Source organism: Rhinolophus sinicus, linkage group LG06 (assembly GCF_036562045.2).
Source record: "Rhinolophus sinicus isolate RSC01 linkage group LG06, ASM3656204v1, whole genome shotgun sequence".
NCBI classification, from domain to species: Eukaryota; Metazoa; Chordata; class Mammalia; order Chiroptera; family Rhinolophidae; genus Rhinolophus; species Rhinolophus sinicus.
In genome coordinates, this window is record NC_133756.1 from 158,309,902 (window position 1) to 158,327,173 (window position 17,272).

The 17,272-nt window shown below is 46.0% G+C and overlaps 1 protein-coding gene and 1 long non-coding RNA gene across 2 annotated transcripts; both read left to right on the forward strand.

Annotated features, from left to right (window-relative positions):
- LOC141572347 (secretoglobin family 1D member 4-like) lies at positions 1 to 4,609 on the forward strand. The gene is made up of 3 exons (XM_074337097.1): positions 1 to 128; positions 2,472 to 2,668; positions 4,430 to 4,609. The coding sequence occupies exons 1-3, from the start codon at positions 74 to 76 to the stop codon at positions 4,607 to 4,609; spliced, it is 432 nt and encodes a 143-aa protein (XP_074193198.1). The 5' UTR covers positions 1 to 73.
- An 8,881-nt stretch (positions 4,610 to 13,490) lies between these two features.
- On the forward strand, positions 13,491 to 16,224 carry LOC141572475 (uncharacterized). Its single transcript, XR_012497825.1, has 3 exons — positions 13,491 to 13,675; positions 14,042 to 14,229; positions 16,054 to 16,224. It is a non-coding gene; the product is annotated as an uncharacterized LOC141572475 (long non-coding RNA).
- Positions 16,225 to 17,272: the final 1,048 nt, after the last annotated feature.

A 17,272-nucleotide genomic window follows, 5' to 3' on the forward strand; every position in this document is an offset into this window, starting at 1 on the left:
CTCCCAGGCTCCTGAGTCCAGCTCCAAGTTGCTCATCTTTTGCTAAAGCTGAAAACTCAAAGCAAAAGAAACCATGAGGCTGTTCTTCCCTGTCCTGCTGGTCACTCTGGCCTTTTGCTGCTACGAGGGTGAGTATCATTGCTAACGAGACCGGCATCAGCCCTGGAAAGTTAGCTTCTCTGAACTACTGTATTTCTCTGAAATTAAGATCTAGCCAGACAATCCACTCTAATGCGTCTTTTAGAGCAAAAATTAGTAAAAGACCTGGTATTATATTATATTATATTATATTATATTATATTATATTATTATATTGTATTATAAAGACCTGGTATTATATTATATTATTTTATATTATAATATATTATATTACGCCTAGTCTTATGGTAAAATTAGATTGGCCTTAATTTAATTTTTGCTCCAAAACACGCATTAGAGCTGATTGCCCAGCCAAGTCTTATGTTCAGGGAAACACGGTAGGTGACGTATTTGAGGAAGGGGGTGAACGTATCAGTATCCAAACTTTTTGCACTACTTGTGACCAGTACCCCAAAAGCCCAGAGTTCATTTAATCAATTCCCACTATTCTGAAACCTTTAATAACAATCATTGCAGGCACATTTTAAGAATTCTCCATCTGAAGCTTCAATGCTTGTCCATGATCTTTGTTTCAGAAGCCACAGGACATAATTAAATTGGTATGTGAATCATTGGTCTGCCACTTAGCATCACTGTGACATTGCATAAAATGCTTACTTTCTCAAGTCTCCTCTTACTGGGTTTTACAGCTACCACCAAGAGTAGCTATGACAGTGGAGTAACGTTAAGTAGGTCCAGAGGCCAGGTCTAGGTGTCAGTACCCATTCGTTATCCAGTAGTCATCAGACATTCTGCCCAGGTCTTTTAGGTGCCAGGTGAGCCCACAGCTGGTGACTCATAGTTTCAGACTCACAAAATCTTAGAGCTGGAGGGTTTAGTTCTCAGTTCAAGGAGAGCCAGCATTCTCCGATTCTGAATAATAAATCTCAATGGGCTCTGCCAATAAGCAGCACTCTACCCGCAATCCCTGCTCGTCCTCTGAGAGCACGAGCACAATGGGAGCAGAACCAGAGCAATCGCTAGGGCTCCATCGCCATCGCTCTGAACTAACTCTAGCCGTTCATCTGACACCATTTTGTGTGTCTCCATGCCCTCAATCCTGACCCACGTCTTTTGGAGTCTTTCTCTTTCATCTGACTCTCAGAGCCTCCTCATCCTCCCCGTGCTGTCTGATTAGGGTCAGATGAGAGCCTGGAAGGGCACTTTCCAGGCTGCAGGTGACTGCAAAGCCTGAGAGGATGGAGAATCCAGACCAGGAGAAGGGGTTACTTCAGGTCTCAGCACAATTGCACTATGGTCAAAAATAACTCTGAGTTCCCACCTCCCACCCTCTCTGAGGAATTCTGTACATCACTGCAGAAAAAAAAGAGCCAACCATCGTTTTGTATAAAATTGTGGGGACAGAGCCAGGAGTGCAGTTTCCAGGCTTTCGGCCTCATATGAAAAGGTGCTGGCTCAGGTAGTAAATGGCCATCAACTGTGATGGGATGGCCATCAGCTGTGGCTAGTTGGCCGTCAGCTGTAACCAGTAAGCCACTGGCCACTAATATAACTGCTGTGGCTACGCTAGCAAAAATTAGGGGCTAGCAAGAAGATGGTGGCTGGCAAGCATGGATTACAGCTAGCAAATGAGATTGGTTGGCAGGCAGAGAAGCGGACAGCAAGTCGCACGTCGTGTGGCTCCAGCCTCTAGTGAGACCATAGTGGTATGACTCCCCTACCTATGTCTCCGTGGGTGTTCCTTTTCGGCCTCACCATATCCTGCGTTCTTGTGTGGGGAGCGGGAGCTGAGACCCCCGCAGGCCGCCCCACATGACAAAAGTATTCAGATATGTTAAACTTACAAGAATTTTTCTTTTTTAGTTTTTAGTTACGTATGCATGCAATTACATCATCCTATTGTTTAATTTAGTCTCCAAACAGCATCAACCAACACTTAACAATCTTACTGAGCTCTCTCCAGATTTTTTCCTTCCTCTCTGATCTCTGGTCAGATATGACTCTACCCTTCACTTGAAAGATTGATACTAAAATCTTCTCTTCCTCAATATCCAAGACAAAAGAAGATGTCACTCTATCGACGGGCAAACCTCCATTTTTGAAATCGGGGGAAAGTGAATTTCAGCACAGCAGGAGAATCCTGGAAAGCAATGGGTGTCATTGATGAAGAAGCAAAACTGAACTATGGATCCATCAAACTGTTTTCCAGGGCTCCCTAGCTCTAAGGCTTGCTCTGTGACCTTGAGGAAGTCACAATTTTTAGGGTTTACATGATCATTGACACATTGTGTGATGAGATTATAAAATACCTGGGTTCCTGTCCAGTTCTACGTAACACAGCTGTGCTTATATCAATTGTATTTCTTTTTCAGTTGCTCCAGCCAATGTAAACGCCTGTCCATCCCTTGTTTTGGAAGTGGCGAGCTTCATTGTGGATACTACGTCACGTTTCAGGGACAAACTTCAGACATATAATCCACCTCCAGAAGCTCTTGAGGCCAAGGTGCAAGTGAAGGAATGTGTAAATCGTATGTCCTTTGAGAAAAGACTCCAAATTCTAACTGTTCTGGTAAATACTTTCTTTATTCTGCACAGAGGCCTCTGCTCAGTGCACAGCCAGGAGGGAGGTCGGCATCTGCTCTGGGAGGGCACAGGAGGCGGAGGCTCCTGCCTGCCTTTCTGCTCATGATGGAGAGGCTGACCCGTGGCCACAGGGTGAAGGAGAACATGACACCTGCTGAGCTGTACTTAGGCTGCACAGAGAGTCTGGCACAAACCCTCTTCTTAGGTCACCTGCCTGGGCATCAGGTTCCCCTCAGTGTCCTCAGGGGCAGGACAACCAGGGGTCCACGCAGCCATGTTGGACGCCCAGAGCCAGCTGCCTCCCTGCCCAGGAGCTGTCGACGTGCAAGCTCCCCTCACCCAGGGGCACAGGCACTGGGGAATCTCAAGGGGAGTGTTGGGAGTGTTGAAGGGGAGACAGAGGGAGGGAGGAAAGTAGCCCCCACCTCTGTCCTAATGGATGGTCACTGGCTGGGGTCTCTGAGCTTCTGCAGAGCCAAGACCCACTCCTTGTAACTGTGCCTCACTTTTCCACCCCTCACCTCTCACACCCAGTGGGCAGAGCCATCCCCCACTCCATTATGTCTCCTGCAGCCTCATGTGAAGCTGAAACACATCATGTCTCTATGAAGAAATCACATATTTAAAGGTGTCTCTCAGCCCAACTGTTGCTGGAATTAAGTCAGGTTTATGCAAATTTCCATGATAACTGGGTGCTCAGAGCAGAGAAGTGCATGTGCCCTCACGGTGAATTTCCACACCTCCAGGCTGGAAATCTGAAAGCAGAACTTCCCAGGCCCCTCCCACCCCTGTCCTGGTCTCTCAACCCCATGTCCACCTCGGAGTGAAAAAGCACAGTCCTGGGACCTCAGGCTCAGAGAAAGCAAATCCTGGGCTGCTCTTCACCCTGCTCCTCCGTCCATTAGAATCCTGGGTCCCACTCTTGGGTCCCTCGGGGTCCCTTTCCCGGGCTGTGGACATGGCTCTTTCCTGACCCGCATGGTTTGTTGTAAGTGGACCAGGTCGTCTGACTTCACCTCTCGCACCGCTGTCCTGCCTGGGGCCCTCCAATGCCTTTGCTGGTTGAAATATTTCTTCCACATCCTGGTTTTGAGCAACAGCCTGTGTTAACGTGTCATGTCCGGGAGCAGCATGACTGACCTACTCGTTCTCTCTTCTCCTATTTCAGATAAAGATGTGGTTCAAATGTGAATCCTAGATTGACAAAGAATCTTACACACAAGGACCTCTGACATTCCGTGGTGACCTGATCTTCCCAGAAAATGTAAAGGTTTCAACATCTTGCTTCAATAAATCACTTGCCCTGCACTACTCTGCATGTCTTTTTATCATCCAATAGTCTCTTGTCTGGATGGGGTGGGTTCATCATGAAGTGGCCGTTGGGTGCTGTCACTAGTACATTTCAGGACCCAGCGTCCAGGTTCCCATGGAGTCCTGAGGTGCAGGGACCACAAGAGGCAATATTGGCTCAGGACCATCCTGCATTACTTTACAGATTTCCCAGTTGCAGGGTCATGAGTGAAAAGGACAGTTAGGGGTAGAAAGCAACCACAAGGTTCCTGCTCCTGGGCCTGACCTGAGGGATACCCGCAGCCTCACTGTCTGACCGGTCACGTGGTTCCCAGCCAGCAGCGTCACTGCTATTCCATCCTCATCATAACCACAAACAACCTGCCTGGTCCTCACCCCTTCACTGTGCTTCAGTCCTAGTATGGTCCCGTGTCACTTGTTTTCTGTCCCTTCTCAGTTTGCAGTGAATTCAGGGTTCAGCCTCCAGGGAGCTCATGTCGCTCTGCACACTCACATTGCTCTTCACGGCCTGCACCGCGTGGCCACTGCTTCACCCCTCAAGTCCCTAAAGATGCACAAACAAGCTTCCAGCTGCCGTCTGGACAACGCCACTCAAGCAATCCGCACTTATTTCTGAGGGAACTGTGAAATCCACACAGTTTCTGTCCCCTGCTGATGCCTCCACCCTGGACCCATCCAGGCTAATGGAGGCGACTCAGAAAACTTGGATACATCTTAGGCCCCCGGACTCATTTCCAGGGTCGGCTGTAACACATCACACACACTAGGTGACTGACCTTATTTTCTCAACGTGGGGAGAACAAAAGGCTAAAATCCGTAAGAGTCTGCTGAACGCACAGTGTCAGGAGGGCAGCGCTGGCTCTGGAAAGTCAGGATGAAAATCTGCTCATGGCGCTTCCATCTTGGAAGGCTGCTGACATTCCTTGTCTTGTGCCCACATCACTACAATCTCTGCCTCTGTGATGACATTGCATTCCCCTTACTGTGTGTGCAACTCTCCCCTCGCTTCCTTCATGTAGAATATATCAGATGGCATTTGGAGGACACCAGAACATTCAGGTTTGTGTACCTGACTCAAAACTCGCAACTTTATCACCTCTGCAAAGTCCTTCTTTGCCATTTGGAGGATAAATCACAAGTTCCAGGTTTCAGATGTGGATAACTTTTGGGGGACTATTATGAACCTGTTGCAAAGCATCTCCCTCCTGACATCTAAGAGTCGGCTAAGTGCTGCCCCATCCACTTCCAGAGCCACACTCGGCTCCTGTCCTTTCCCCCCACACAGCCATCATCACGGCCCATTCCTAGTCCTGCCTGGTGGGTGCTAAAGTCTCCCAAGGGGTCTCCTGGGGTCTTGATACCCTTCCCGCATCACACCCTACTCATGGACATCACGGTGACCCTCCTAAAACAAATGTGAATCGGATCTTACGCCTGTGACCCGGAAATACTAGACGTCATGTGTTTCTGAATGTGTCAAGCAAGAGGACTTATTCTGAGTCCTAAGCCCATTCTCCAATTATAATAAGGATATTTATTCACACTGTGATTGAGAGAATAGAAGGTAACAGTTATCTACTATTATCGGTTGTCTCCAATTCTTTTACAACAGATGTGTATTCTTAATCACATCAGGAAACATGTGCACTGGAATTGGTCCCTATTTTCTGAAACACATTGCACGTTCAGTTTGCATACTATGCATGGTGCACACACGGAGCTCCTGCAACCCCCTGAGACCCAGACTGGAATCGCTGGGAGGACCAGGCCCACCATTGGTGTCGCACACAAGGCCTGGCACGACCCGTCCCTGGCATCCCTCCGACCTCTTCTCCCTGCTCACCAGGATTCTGTGCTCAGCCATAGTTGTCTGTGTGCCACTCACTCATGTGTTATGTGGGTCACACCAGTGTACCGGGACATGTGCTGTTCCCTTTGCCTCTGTAACCTTCCCTGCACAGGACAGCTGACAACCTCATCTGTGAGGTCCCTTTCACGTCTCGTCCTCTGTGAAGCCCTCCCTGACTCTCACACCCTAAAATAAACCTTTATACACAGACATATATTTACACCCACTGTCACACAAACAGATACACACTTTTACACACACAGACACACCCAGACACATACACTGACCTACACACATAGACAGGCAGTCATCACTCTGTTGTCACTTTATCTTTCTGTGATTTAATGTTCATTTCACAGTATTGTTTGAGAACATACTGAAAAAAGCAATAACCTTAAAAATTTTTATCTGTTATTATTATTATTTCTACAGTACTTAAGAGTTTACATGTATCAAGCACCCCTATGGGTGGACATTATCCTGGAAGGTTTACAGGTTCTGTTTCCCTTTGTCCTTACTAGTCCCCTGGAAGGGGAACGACTGTTCCCACCATTGCATGTGGAATTGAAGAAAGTCCCACCCACTGCTCCTCAACCCTGGCTCTGTGTTACAATCAACAGGGCCGATTTCAAAAGCAAGTGTTTCCCAGGCCTCACTCCAGGACAAATACACGGGTATCTCTGTGGGTAGAACCCATGCAGTCTCATTTCCTCACCTTTGCCTCCTAAGGGTGCAGACACCCAGCAACTGTGGAGGCCACCACTGAAGTGGAGGCAGGAACAAGACTGTTCACGACAGTCAGACAACTGCCAGCATCACCAACGTGGTCACATGGAGACCTGTCCCTGGCTACTTCTATAGCCCTTCAAGCCTGGCAATTGAAGGTCATTCATTTGTTTCACTGTTATAAAACTAATAAACTTAGGAACTCATACAGGACATTTTCCTACATGAGATGCTCACAGAGTCTGGGGTGAGATAGGCAAGACTCCAAAGACTGGCGCTGGAGGAGGTTAGACAGTGATTGTTTAATGGCTAGAGTCTTCGTTTGGGATGATTTCTGGAAATGGATAGTAAAAGACTGTGAAAGTACTCAATGCAAGTAATTGTACACTTAAATAAGGTTGAAATGGTGAATTTGTGTTGTGTATATTTTGCTAAAAGCACACTGAAAGACTGCACAGTCTGTAGCTCTCTGAGAGGCAGCAGGAAGTTAGCTGTAGGTGACAGAAGGGCCTGTGTTTCCGTCTTCCCTGGACACACTCTCCCAGAGTGTTGACAGCTGACAGTCAAATTATGTCTGGAGCAGCTCTCTGTTCGATTGGCGGCCTGGGTTTCCTTTGTTGAAGATATCAGTAATTTTTTAGAAAGTCTCGATCAGACTCACAAACTGAGTTAACCAAGTACAAAGGATTGACTTCTGCAGGGTCTCTTGACATTACCTAAGGCTTCTAATGCCTTCCCTGCACAGGCATAATTGCTGTCTCTGCAGGCTCTGCTCCTCAGATACCGTCTCCCTGCATCCATCTTACTCTGAATGACAATATTTTTTGGGGTGGATCATATCCTCTGCCACCTTCTGAGCAAAGCTCACTTAAATAAAGCTTTGGAAGATTTACACATTTAAAATATCTTTATTTATCCCCGTGCTTCAATGCTAGCTGACTGCATATAGAACTCTATTCATATACAGTGATATGATTCAAAGCTTGGATTTGTCATAAGCTTACTTAAAGCCAACTCTCAATGGTTCTCTATTCCTACGGTATGAAGTTCAATGTCTCCCTTTAGAAATTAGTATATCCTGGTCTGGATAAGAACTAAAACTTCACAATGGGTCATAATTAAGACTATTCCTTCCCTGCTCTCCTTACTTCCCTTTTTCTATCCCACGTGATAACCACATTTTCAGAGAGATTCAGGGCTTAAAAATGGGAAGAGATAAAGGGACAAGAAAGTTTTTAATTGACTCATATTCTTTTGAGACTGGTCTAGGTTCTCTGGGCCAGTCTCGTTCTCTCGTGGGACACTTTCCTGAGTCTTCAGAAAGCTCAGGTTACTAAGATCTGTTACTATATTTATGGTTAAGTACAAGCAGCTCTGAAAAATTAGAAATATGTCAAATGGAAAAGAATAAAGGCGTTGGAAGACAAGTAATATGTGTAACCAAAGTGATTTATTCGTAGTGGAAGGATAAAGAACACAAATATGTGAGAAACAAAAGTCCGCAAAGCTTCCATGTAGGACGTCCATCTAACAGGCTTCTAGACGGAGAGACACTGTGGTGGGAAGAAAGTCACCAAAGAATATCAACTAGGACATTTCCCCGAAGTGAAGAACAGGAAATTGAATAGCCTACTCATTCCTACATCAAAACACGTTTTTATGACCTTTTGGACATTGGCCTAAAAAAAAAAAAAAAATATATATATATATATAGTTTCCTTTCAGAAAGAAACTGCAAGTGAGAATCATGGTTCTAGCCGTGAAATCGTTTATATCAGTTTCTCCATATTCCCCTTGTAATGGTCCTAGGGTCCAGAGGTTCATATTCTGAACGGTTAGCCAGAAAATATGGACAGGAAGAGGAAGGGAACTTAGTAATTCAGTAGATACCTAATTAACCATGTGAGCTCTCACATGTGTGTTGAGATCATATATTTAACCACACATTTTGTGGAAATGTTACGTGGTGTAAAGTTCAGGGTTTCGGTGAAGAAGCCAAAAAGAATTAGCTGGAGGCGACTGCTGATCCAGGCTCGGCCTCCAAATCCGGCTCCTGTCCCAAGTCATTAGAAGGATCCGGGTTTGACTGGATGTAGCTGGTGTTTACTTCTCAGGAACAGACAGACTGAGGTGGCCCAAGACCCAGGTGACAGGGTTCCAACTTCCTCCCGTGGTCACCTGCGCCCTCTCTGTGGTGACTCTGAAGTCCTCTCCAGGAACATAAAGAACGTGGTGTCACCACCAAGATGCCACCCTGAGGCCTGGGTTTAGGCTTCATGTTGTGTTTGAGCCTTGCCTTCATTAGACATTGAATTTCAAGTGACATTCTCTGTCTGAATAGACCCAAGAATAAAACATGTAATAACTCACAATCCATCCTGATGAGCAGTTACACAATCATTAGTTAAGCACCTTCTATCACTATTGTCACACAAAGACCAGAGGGCACAGGTCACACCCTCCAGGACCACAACACGGTGAAAGAGCCAGGGGCCTGGGCCTGGTTGCAGGAGAGACGTGCACACGGAGAGCCATGGGGTCTTGGGAAGGAGATCCCCAGAGATTCAGGGCCAGGAAAGGACATAAGAAGCGGGCTGTCTTTGATGTTTTGTCAGGAATGCATAAGGAGGTCAACCCAGGGGGACTGAGGCAAGGACAGTGGAGCAGGGGCTTCTCAGGAAGCAAATGCCTTGAGCTGAAAACTGTGCGGCCTGCACAGAAATCAACCTGGAGTTCACACAGGGCAGTTGTGCAGGTCAAGGTCACATGATCCATGTGAACCATACAGTGAAGGTCCACAAGGGTCAGGCTGAGGAGGCCGATAGTGTTGAGAGGGCCTCTCGAGCCAGAAAGCCTGGCCCCTTACTGGCTCTGCCACCCCCGAGCTGTGTGCCCTTGGTCAAGTTACTTGACCTCTCTTGTGCCATTGTCCGCAGCTGGGGAGAAATGAGATGGGGGGGGTGACCACACATCTCAGTTTGCTCAGGAGAAATCTGGTTCATGCTGCTGTCCTGGCATTCCGTCCATGTAGTGACCCCTTTCACCTTCCAAAGTGCCCTGTTTGGTGAATAAATGTCATCATCACCTTACTCATTGGGTTTCTGTGAACATTGAAAGAGGCGATTACCATTTTCTTTCATCACAAAAGTGCTGTACAACTGTTTCCCACTCATGTTTTACTGAATGTGGAAAACAAGTACACATGTTGGAGATGGGTATTGGGAAGAGTAATAGGCCAACAGTATAGAGACTATTTCGAGAGAGAAGTTATATGTAATTATCTCAATAAGACTCTTTCAGGGAGGGGTCAGAAAAACGATCCAGGAATCATGGATCAAAAAAGTACTTTGTTTCCTAACTTAGGCCTTCTGCTTCACGTCTGAACATGGTATCTCCAGGCCTTAGAGAATGTGAAGTAGAAGCAGAGTTTTCAGTGGTCTATATGGTCCCAGAAGTCCTTCAAGGTTTATCAGAACACCTTTCTCAGGTTATAAATGACTGGCTGGAGCTGACATGTTCGGAGCACCTACTCTGTGCCCAGCCCTGTTCTGAGGATTCCTCACTGTAACTCATTCAGGCCTCACGACATCCATAGGACGATTGCCATTGTACATGGGACACAGCAGTGAAATCTCCACACCAGTGTGGCCCCAGGCATGGGAGACGCCTGTTCTTGGAATGGCCTGGAAACCGTGAACGATGGACATCAAGATGTCCCCAAGACCTCGGCCTTTCCTGAAGTCTCTGGACGGGAAAAGCACCTCCCTGCCCAATTTGTGGGCTTTGGCCTGATCTTAAGGAAGAAGAGGTTCACGTCCAAAGCACATGCATGAGGTTAATGTGCCAACACCCCAGGAGCGCAGGGCAGAACCAGTTTTACAGAATGAGTGAAAAAGAAGAAATGTAGGGTATCTTGTCCCCAAATACCATGGGGCTGATGTATACGACTCACTTACAATTAATAGAAACTCAAGGATCATCTAATTTGCAGAACTCTTTTATAGGCTTTGTGCCAATGCATGAAACACTGAGAAAAAATGGCTCTCACTGAGCGTTACCACTTTTACTAAGGATGGCAAGGCCTCAATTGGGCAAATGTTAGTGTGAGTTCACCGCAGGTCTAGTATGAGCCTTAAGAAGCCAAATGTAATTCTTCTACCTCACATTTATCTATACCTGAGACAAGGGTATTCAAGGTAAAATCTGTGAATAATTCACCTCCTCCCCAAATCTACTGTGTCTGGTTTGTCACGGAGGGTGATCAATAAATGTCACACACACTGACACCGAAGGCTACTTCACTGCTCTAGTATCTGAATTTGGGGACCTGAGTCAAAGAGCTGTCTGGGAGGAGGAAAAAATCAGGTCAATAATACAGCCATTCTCATCTTTTGGTTTTTTCCATCTGCATTTTCAACCGATACTATTACATGAGCTTTTGTGAGCAGTGATTGTACTTGATTCACCTGAGAATGGTCCTCATGTGCTTTGCAGAAAACATGGAGGTAAAGAGACACACATTTTACTGTGGGCTCATGGACATGAGGTGGAGTTTTGTTTCCTGAGTAAGAAGCTGTGAAGGGCTCAGTGTATCAGCAGGTGACAGAGCTGATCCGTAATGACTGAGGCACCAGGCAGATTCCTAATGAAATCCTGTTCAAGGAGACAGTCACCCGTTTCATTACTAATGTCCTTCACTTGCCTTTGGAATGAAGTACCCAGCAATGGTCAGCTGGGTGAGGGGACACCCATAAGAACATGACCTTCTTCTATTTCTAGCTTCTTCCTAATTCATTAGTTTGCTTGGCAACTGAAGCTCCACCTGAATTACTAAAAAAGTGAGTCCCAAATAATCCATACGGAGAATAATGTAATCACAGGGATTTAATCATTGACTCATTTCTCAGGCTCTCAGCCATTTCTTTTGTCTTGAACATAAGCCAACTTCGTTTCTCTTGTTCCTGTTACCTTCATATTGTCCTGCTCAAATGCATCCGGCGTTTCTATCCTATGAGGCTGTCCTGTCCCTCTCTTGACACCAAGAGGCACACTTTGCACACTTCCCTTCCCTTGCCAAGTGCCATGTGCTCTCAGGGCCTCTGTACTTGCTGTTCCCTCGGTCTAGAACACTCTTTCCCAGATGTTCTGCTGGATTTCACCATCGAAGTTCAAAAATCCCTCCTCCGATTCTTGCCTGGACCTCCTTACAGGACGGCTACCCTACTGGTTGTTTGTTGTTCTCTAAACCACCACTTTCCCTAGATTTCTCCGTCAACTGTAGGTGTGTTCGTTGCCTCCCCAGTGAGAGGTAAGCTGCACAAGGCCAGGCCCTGCTCAAACTTGTTCCTCAACTGAACCTGTGACATGTAGCACAGGGCCCAGTCATAGGAGAATCTGGTGGTCGTGAACAATGGAAGGAAGGATGGGAGGGTGGGTGGAGGTATGGATGGATGTAATCTTCCATAGTGATGACCCTGTTTCTGTAATAGTTCTGTGATAGGCTCTGTACATAGAGTATCTACCATCCCTAGAAAACCAGGCATGGTATCACTTATACCCTTTTTTTGAAATTGGCAAAGGGAGCTCAGCATGACCAGCTCTTTAACTTACCCAGGGACACCGCGTGATTAGATGTTTCATTCAAGATTTAAATCCACACCTGCAGGAAACCTCCATTTGGAACTGCCTCCCTTGAATATCAGTTTTTCTACTTCTCACATCGTCCTTTGAATCAGTGGAAGAAAATGCGAAAAAGCTAACAAAAACTGGATGAAATTTAATTCTACATTTTAAATCAAATTCATGAAATTTACTTAAATAAGTGAGATATTGGGGCCGGCCCAGTGGCTCAGGCGGTAGGAGCGCCGTGCTCCTAACTCCGAAGGCTGCCGGTTCGATTCCCACATGGGCCAGTGGCCTCTCAACTACAAGGCTGCTGGTTCAATTCCTCGAGTCCCACAAGGGATGGTGGGTAGCTCCTCCTGCAACTAAGATTGAACACAGCACCTTGAGCTGAGCTGCTGCTAAGCTCCCGGATGGCTCAGTTGGTTGGAGCGCGTCCTCTCAACCACAAGGTTGCCCCCGGTTCGACTCCCGCAAGGGATGGTGGGCTGCGCTCCCTGCAACTAGCAAGGGCAACTGGACCTGGAGCTGAGCTTCACCCTCCGCAACTAAGACTGAAAGGACAACAACTTGAAGCTGAATGGCACTCTCCACAACTAAGATTGAAAGGACAGCAACTTGACTTGGAAAAAAGTTCCAGAAGTACACACTGTTCCCCAATAAAGTCCTGTTCCCCTTCCCCAATCAAATCTTTAAAAAAAAAAATAAAACAAGTGAGATATTCTTTGTAAATCTTCAAAGAATGCAAGACATTAATATAATTCTTTGTAAATCTTCAAAGTAGGCGAGACTTTAATATTTTCCCACTCTACTCTGTGGGTGAGGGAAGTCTGCCTCCCAGAGGAAGAATGAGGTATTGCACCCAGCCCAGGTGTTGCCTGAAGCAGGAGGAACAGACACACAGGGTATGAACCATTTTGTACCTAGGAGACGGAGAAGGAAAAGAGAAGCAACACGAGGAAGAGGAAGGGAAGGAAAAAAAGGAGAAGGAGGATGGGGACACAATGAACCACCCTAATAATGAAACAAAACGGCTCACAATATTGTAATTAGCTTTTCTTTTTTTGAACAAGCACGTCTACATTAATAGAAACTACTGCCATGTGCCATTATTTCTGTTCCAAAGTCGTTTTCGGTTCAAAAACTCAGTCTCCTCGGTTTCTACGAACAGAGCACAGCCTGGCTGGGTTCTGGGTGTTTCCCGCTGTGGTTTCCTGGCCCAGCGCCAGGTTCATCCTGCGACTCCTTCCCTCGCTGGGGGGAGGGGTTACGTGGCCACCAGGTTCATCCTGTGACTCCTCCCCTCACTGGGGGGAGGGGTTACGTGGCCACCAGGAGAATAAAAGGAGGAGCTCAGGGCCCTCAGCTCCAAAGTGAGCTCCTTCCTCGCTGCCACACCGCAGGCACCAGCCCACAGCCGCTGCTGCACCATGAAGCTGCTGACCGTCCTCATGCTGATCGCCCTCCCCGTCTCCTGCTTTGCAGGTGAGCACTGACACGTAGGGCAGCTTCGCTTTGCAGGGTGTTGTCAGGGCCCCTGTGGACGACCTCCTGTTCCCCACAGCCCAGCACAGCGCCTCTCATTTCTCCAGGGTCCTCGTTTTTCATGTGTTTGGCTTCTCTGGGCTGTGGAAGCCAGGAAGGGGGTGCAAGGAGGCAGATGTTTCAGGCCTTGAAGGAAATCCCAGATCCTGAGATTTCTCTCCTAGATGTGAGAACTCAAGACCGTTGACCATAGTCTTTCTGAATGTGCGTCTCTCCTGGGATGTAAGATGACAAACACCCTAGCTGTGCCCAAAACGACATTCATACCTCTGTAAGTGAGCCCACTTTTGCATGCTTTCATCCCAGGTCCTGGCTGCAAGCTCCTTGAGGAAGTGATAGATGATACACTCTCTTCTAAAGTGGACATTGAGGAATACCTCAAGACTTATCAAGAGTTCATACCTAATGAACCCACTGCAAACTCCCTAAAGGAAATGAAGCAATGTTTTCTTGACCAGAATGAGGAAATTCTGGAAGACGTCCAACTGATGATGGTAATTTCGATTTCTTCTTTAAGTGTTTTGAATCCACTGGACAGAGCAAGCAGACTCTACGTTTGTCACTAATTATGCCAGAGCAAGTGTCGACCATGTTTTATTTCCCTGACTTTCATTGTTGGTGAGTGTGAATGATACTGTCACACCAAGACAGCCATCCGAGGTTCAGTGCTGCTCTGTCTCTTTATTTTGTGGAATCCTTAGTGAGTGATAAATGAAAAGGACCAAGAGGGGAAAAAAGCTTGGGCAAAAACTCCCCGAATAGTCAGCTTAGAAAATATCTGATTCATAAGACCTTCCTTCACTTGTACAAGTGATCTGAATAACAAATTTTTCTTGTTTGTAGATCAAATAGTCAAACATTTTAAATACTTTCTAACAGAGTCCAGAAAATTCGTTTTAAGGATTATTCCACACATCTTATCCACACAATCTAAAGTGCCCTTTCAAGCAATCGACATTTGTTAGTATAAAAGACTGAATCCCTGGCCACTAATTAAAGGCCCATGAATGACACGTGCAGATCGTGGGCATGAACCCACCACGGTGAGGGAATTGTTTAAAACAAAATCAGTAGTTTAACAATGAGATAATCTTTGTAATCATAATAGATTGGATTCGTTTTACGTGGAGTTTTTCTGTATCCTAATGTAACACTTAACACACCAAGGGTAGACAATTTAGAAGCATTGTCAAAGCACAAACATATAAGTGTACGTCACTAAGAAGATTCTGAAACAGCGTGCAACATGAAACAACCTTGAAGACATGATGAAAAAAAAAAAAAAGCCAGTCACAAAGAGACAAACAGCATGACTCCACTTCTATCAGTTTTCTAGAATAGCCAATGACTTGGAAACAGACGGTAGGGTAGTGGATTCCAGGGCTGGGTGGTGAGGAAATTGGGAGTGTTTAACGGGTATGGAGTTGCACTTTAGCGAGATGCAAACACCCTGGGGTCTGGTTGCTCTGCAAAGGGAATATTCTTAACACTACTGAACTGTGTATTGAAAATGGTATTATTTATGTCATGTGTATTTAAAATAATTGCATTTTTGAAAAATGGAACTACTGCAGTATAGGAATATTTTCTTTAAAACCTAGATTAGGGGCGGCCGGATAGTTCAGTTGGTTAGAGCGCGAGCTCTCAACAACAAGGTTGCCGGTTCAAATCACAGATGGGATGGTGGGCTGCGCCCACCGCAACTAAAGATTGAAAATGGCGACTGGACTTGGAGCTGAGCTGCACCCTCCACAAATAGATTAAAGGATATGACTTGGAGCTAATAGGCCCTGAAGGAACACACTGTCCCCAATATTCCCCAATAAAATTTTTTAAAAAGCGTAGATTACACAAATCAGTCGGAGTGCACATCTCTGATATTTTGTGGCCCACAAAGGATATGGTGGAGGCATCAGATTGTGTCCTGTGTTTCTAACATTTAAGATCATACAGAAACTCTAAAACTTCACATGTCATCATATTTGAGCTGACATATTGAAAACTGGTAACACTGCATAATTTTGTTAGATACATTATTTCAAAGAACAGGAAACATACCTATAAAATTATTAAAGAGCTCTTGGGGGTGGGGGTTGGAGAGACCTGGAAATAGCAGTCCTCTTAGGTATCAATTAATGTATCCTGAACAATAGAATAAATGACGAGGTCATTCCGATTTTATTTCCAGCGCTATTTTTCCTGAATGTCAGATGTGTGTAGACAAATCCAGGAAAACAATGAGAAGAAATGTTTGAGTTTCTAGATTTTCCTCTTATGAGGAATTGGAATGGAAGTGATGTCTCTGTTTTGTTTTCCAGGACACAATATATAGCAGTGAGCAGTGTGCTGACTATTAAATTTCCACAAACCTTCGGCTCAGACGACTACAGAGAATGATCAGAACGGAGTGTCTATTGGTAGAAACCACAACTTACGTTTCTTTTTTTGTCTTTTGATCTGCAAACGGCAAGACAATCGTTGAAACCTCAAATACATTTTCATTTCAATAAAGCATCTGCAAACCTAAAGTTCTTTTCTTGTGATCTGATGAAAATGGAGGCTTTAGAGAGACTCACACCACACACACGTGTGCATGCACACACACTCACACACATTATTCATGAAAGGCTCACGGGTGCAGGACTGCAGACTCTGAGCAGCACGCTGTTCCTCACCACCTGTAGCCCAACATCGACCCTTCTCTGGAAAGTGATTTTCCTCCCCTCTCACCCCCATCTTCCGGGACGATCTCTGCATTGCTCAGGCCCAAGGTCCTGGTGGCTGCGACAAGCTCAAGTTCCCACATGTCCTTCAGTCCCTGTGTCCATGCTGAGCCCTGCTCACCATGGCCGGGCTTTCTGTGTCCCTGGCCCGAGTGTGCAGGCAGGCGAACAGCCAGCGAGAAAGGGGGCTCAGGCAGGGCAGGGATGAATCCCGTCTGCATCCTAAGATTGGATCTATATCCTCAACCGGGTTGTTAAAATCTTTCATTACAAAGTTACTTACTATACCCCTCTGTGCCCATAACCCCAAACCTCAGGAAAAACGCTTGTTTGTCTGTGTTCCCATGAGTATGGTCATTTATGTGCTAATCAATGAATAGGACCCATACACACCTGCTTCATCCCTTTCACACCCTCAGATCTACCACTTCTCTATCCCTCGTGCGCTGTTAGGTAAGATTCCATGATTATGGTTTCCTTCCTGATCATAATCCTCATACAATCTTGACCCTTAGCAGCACACAAGTCCTTCTGGGAGCCCTATTGTGTTGAGCTCAGGGTCAGTGGGATTGTTGGGTCCCCTCACAGACAAGGCTTTGCTCCCCAATTGAAGGGAATCATTCACATGCTTCCCACACGCAGGGCTTCAGGTCCATCTCCCTCCCCCACATTTCACAGTCATCTCTGTACCCAGAGAATAAATATATGACACAATATAAATCAGTTCATGCTGGAGCTTCCGTTTCATGGCTGATGTTCTTTTGTAAAATCTGGACTCTGGAATCCATCTTCTCTTCAATTCCATTGCTACTTC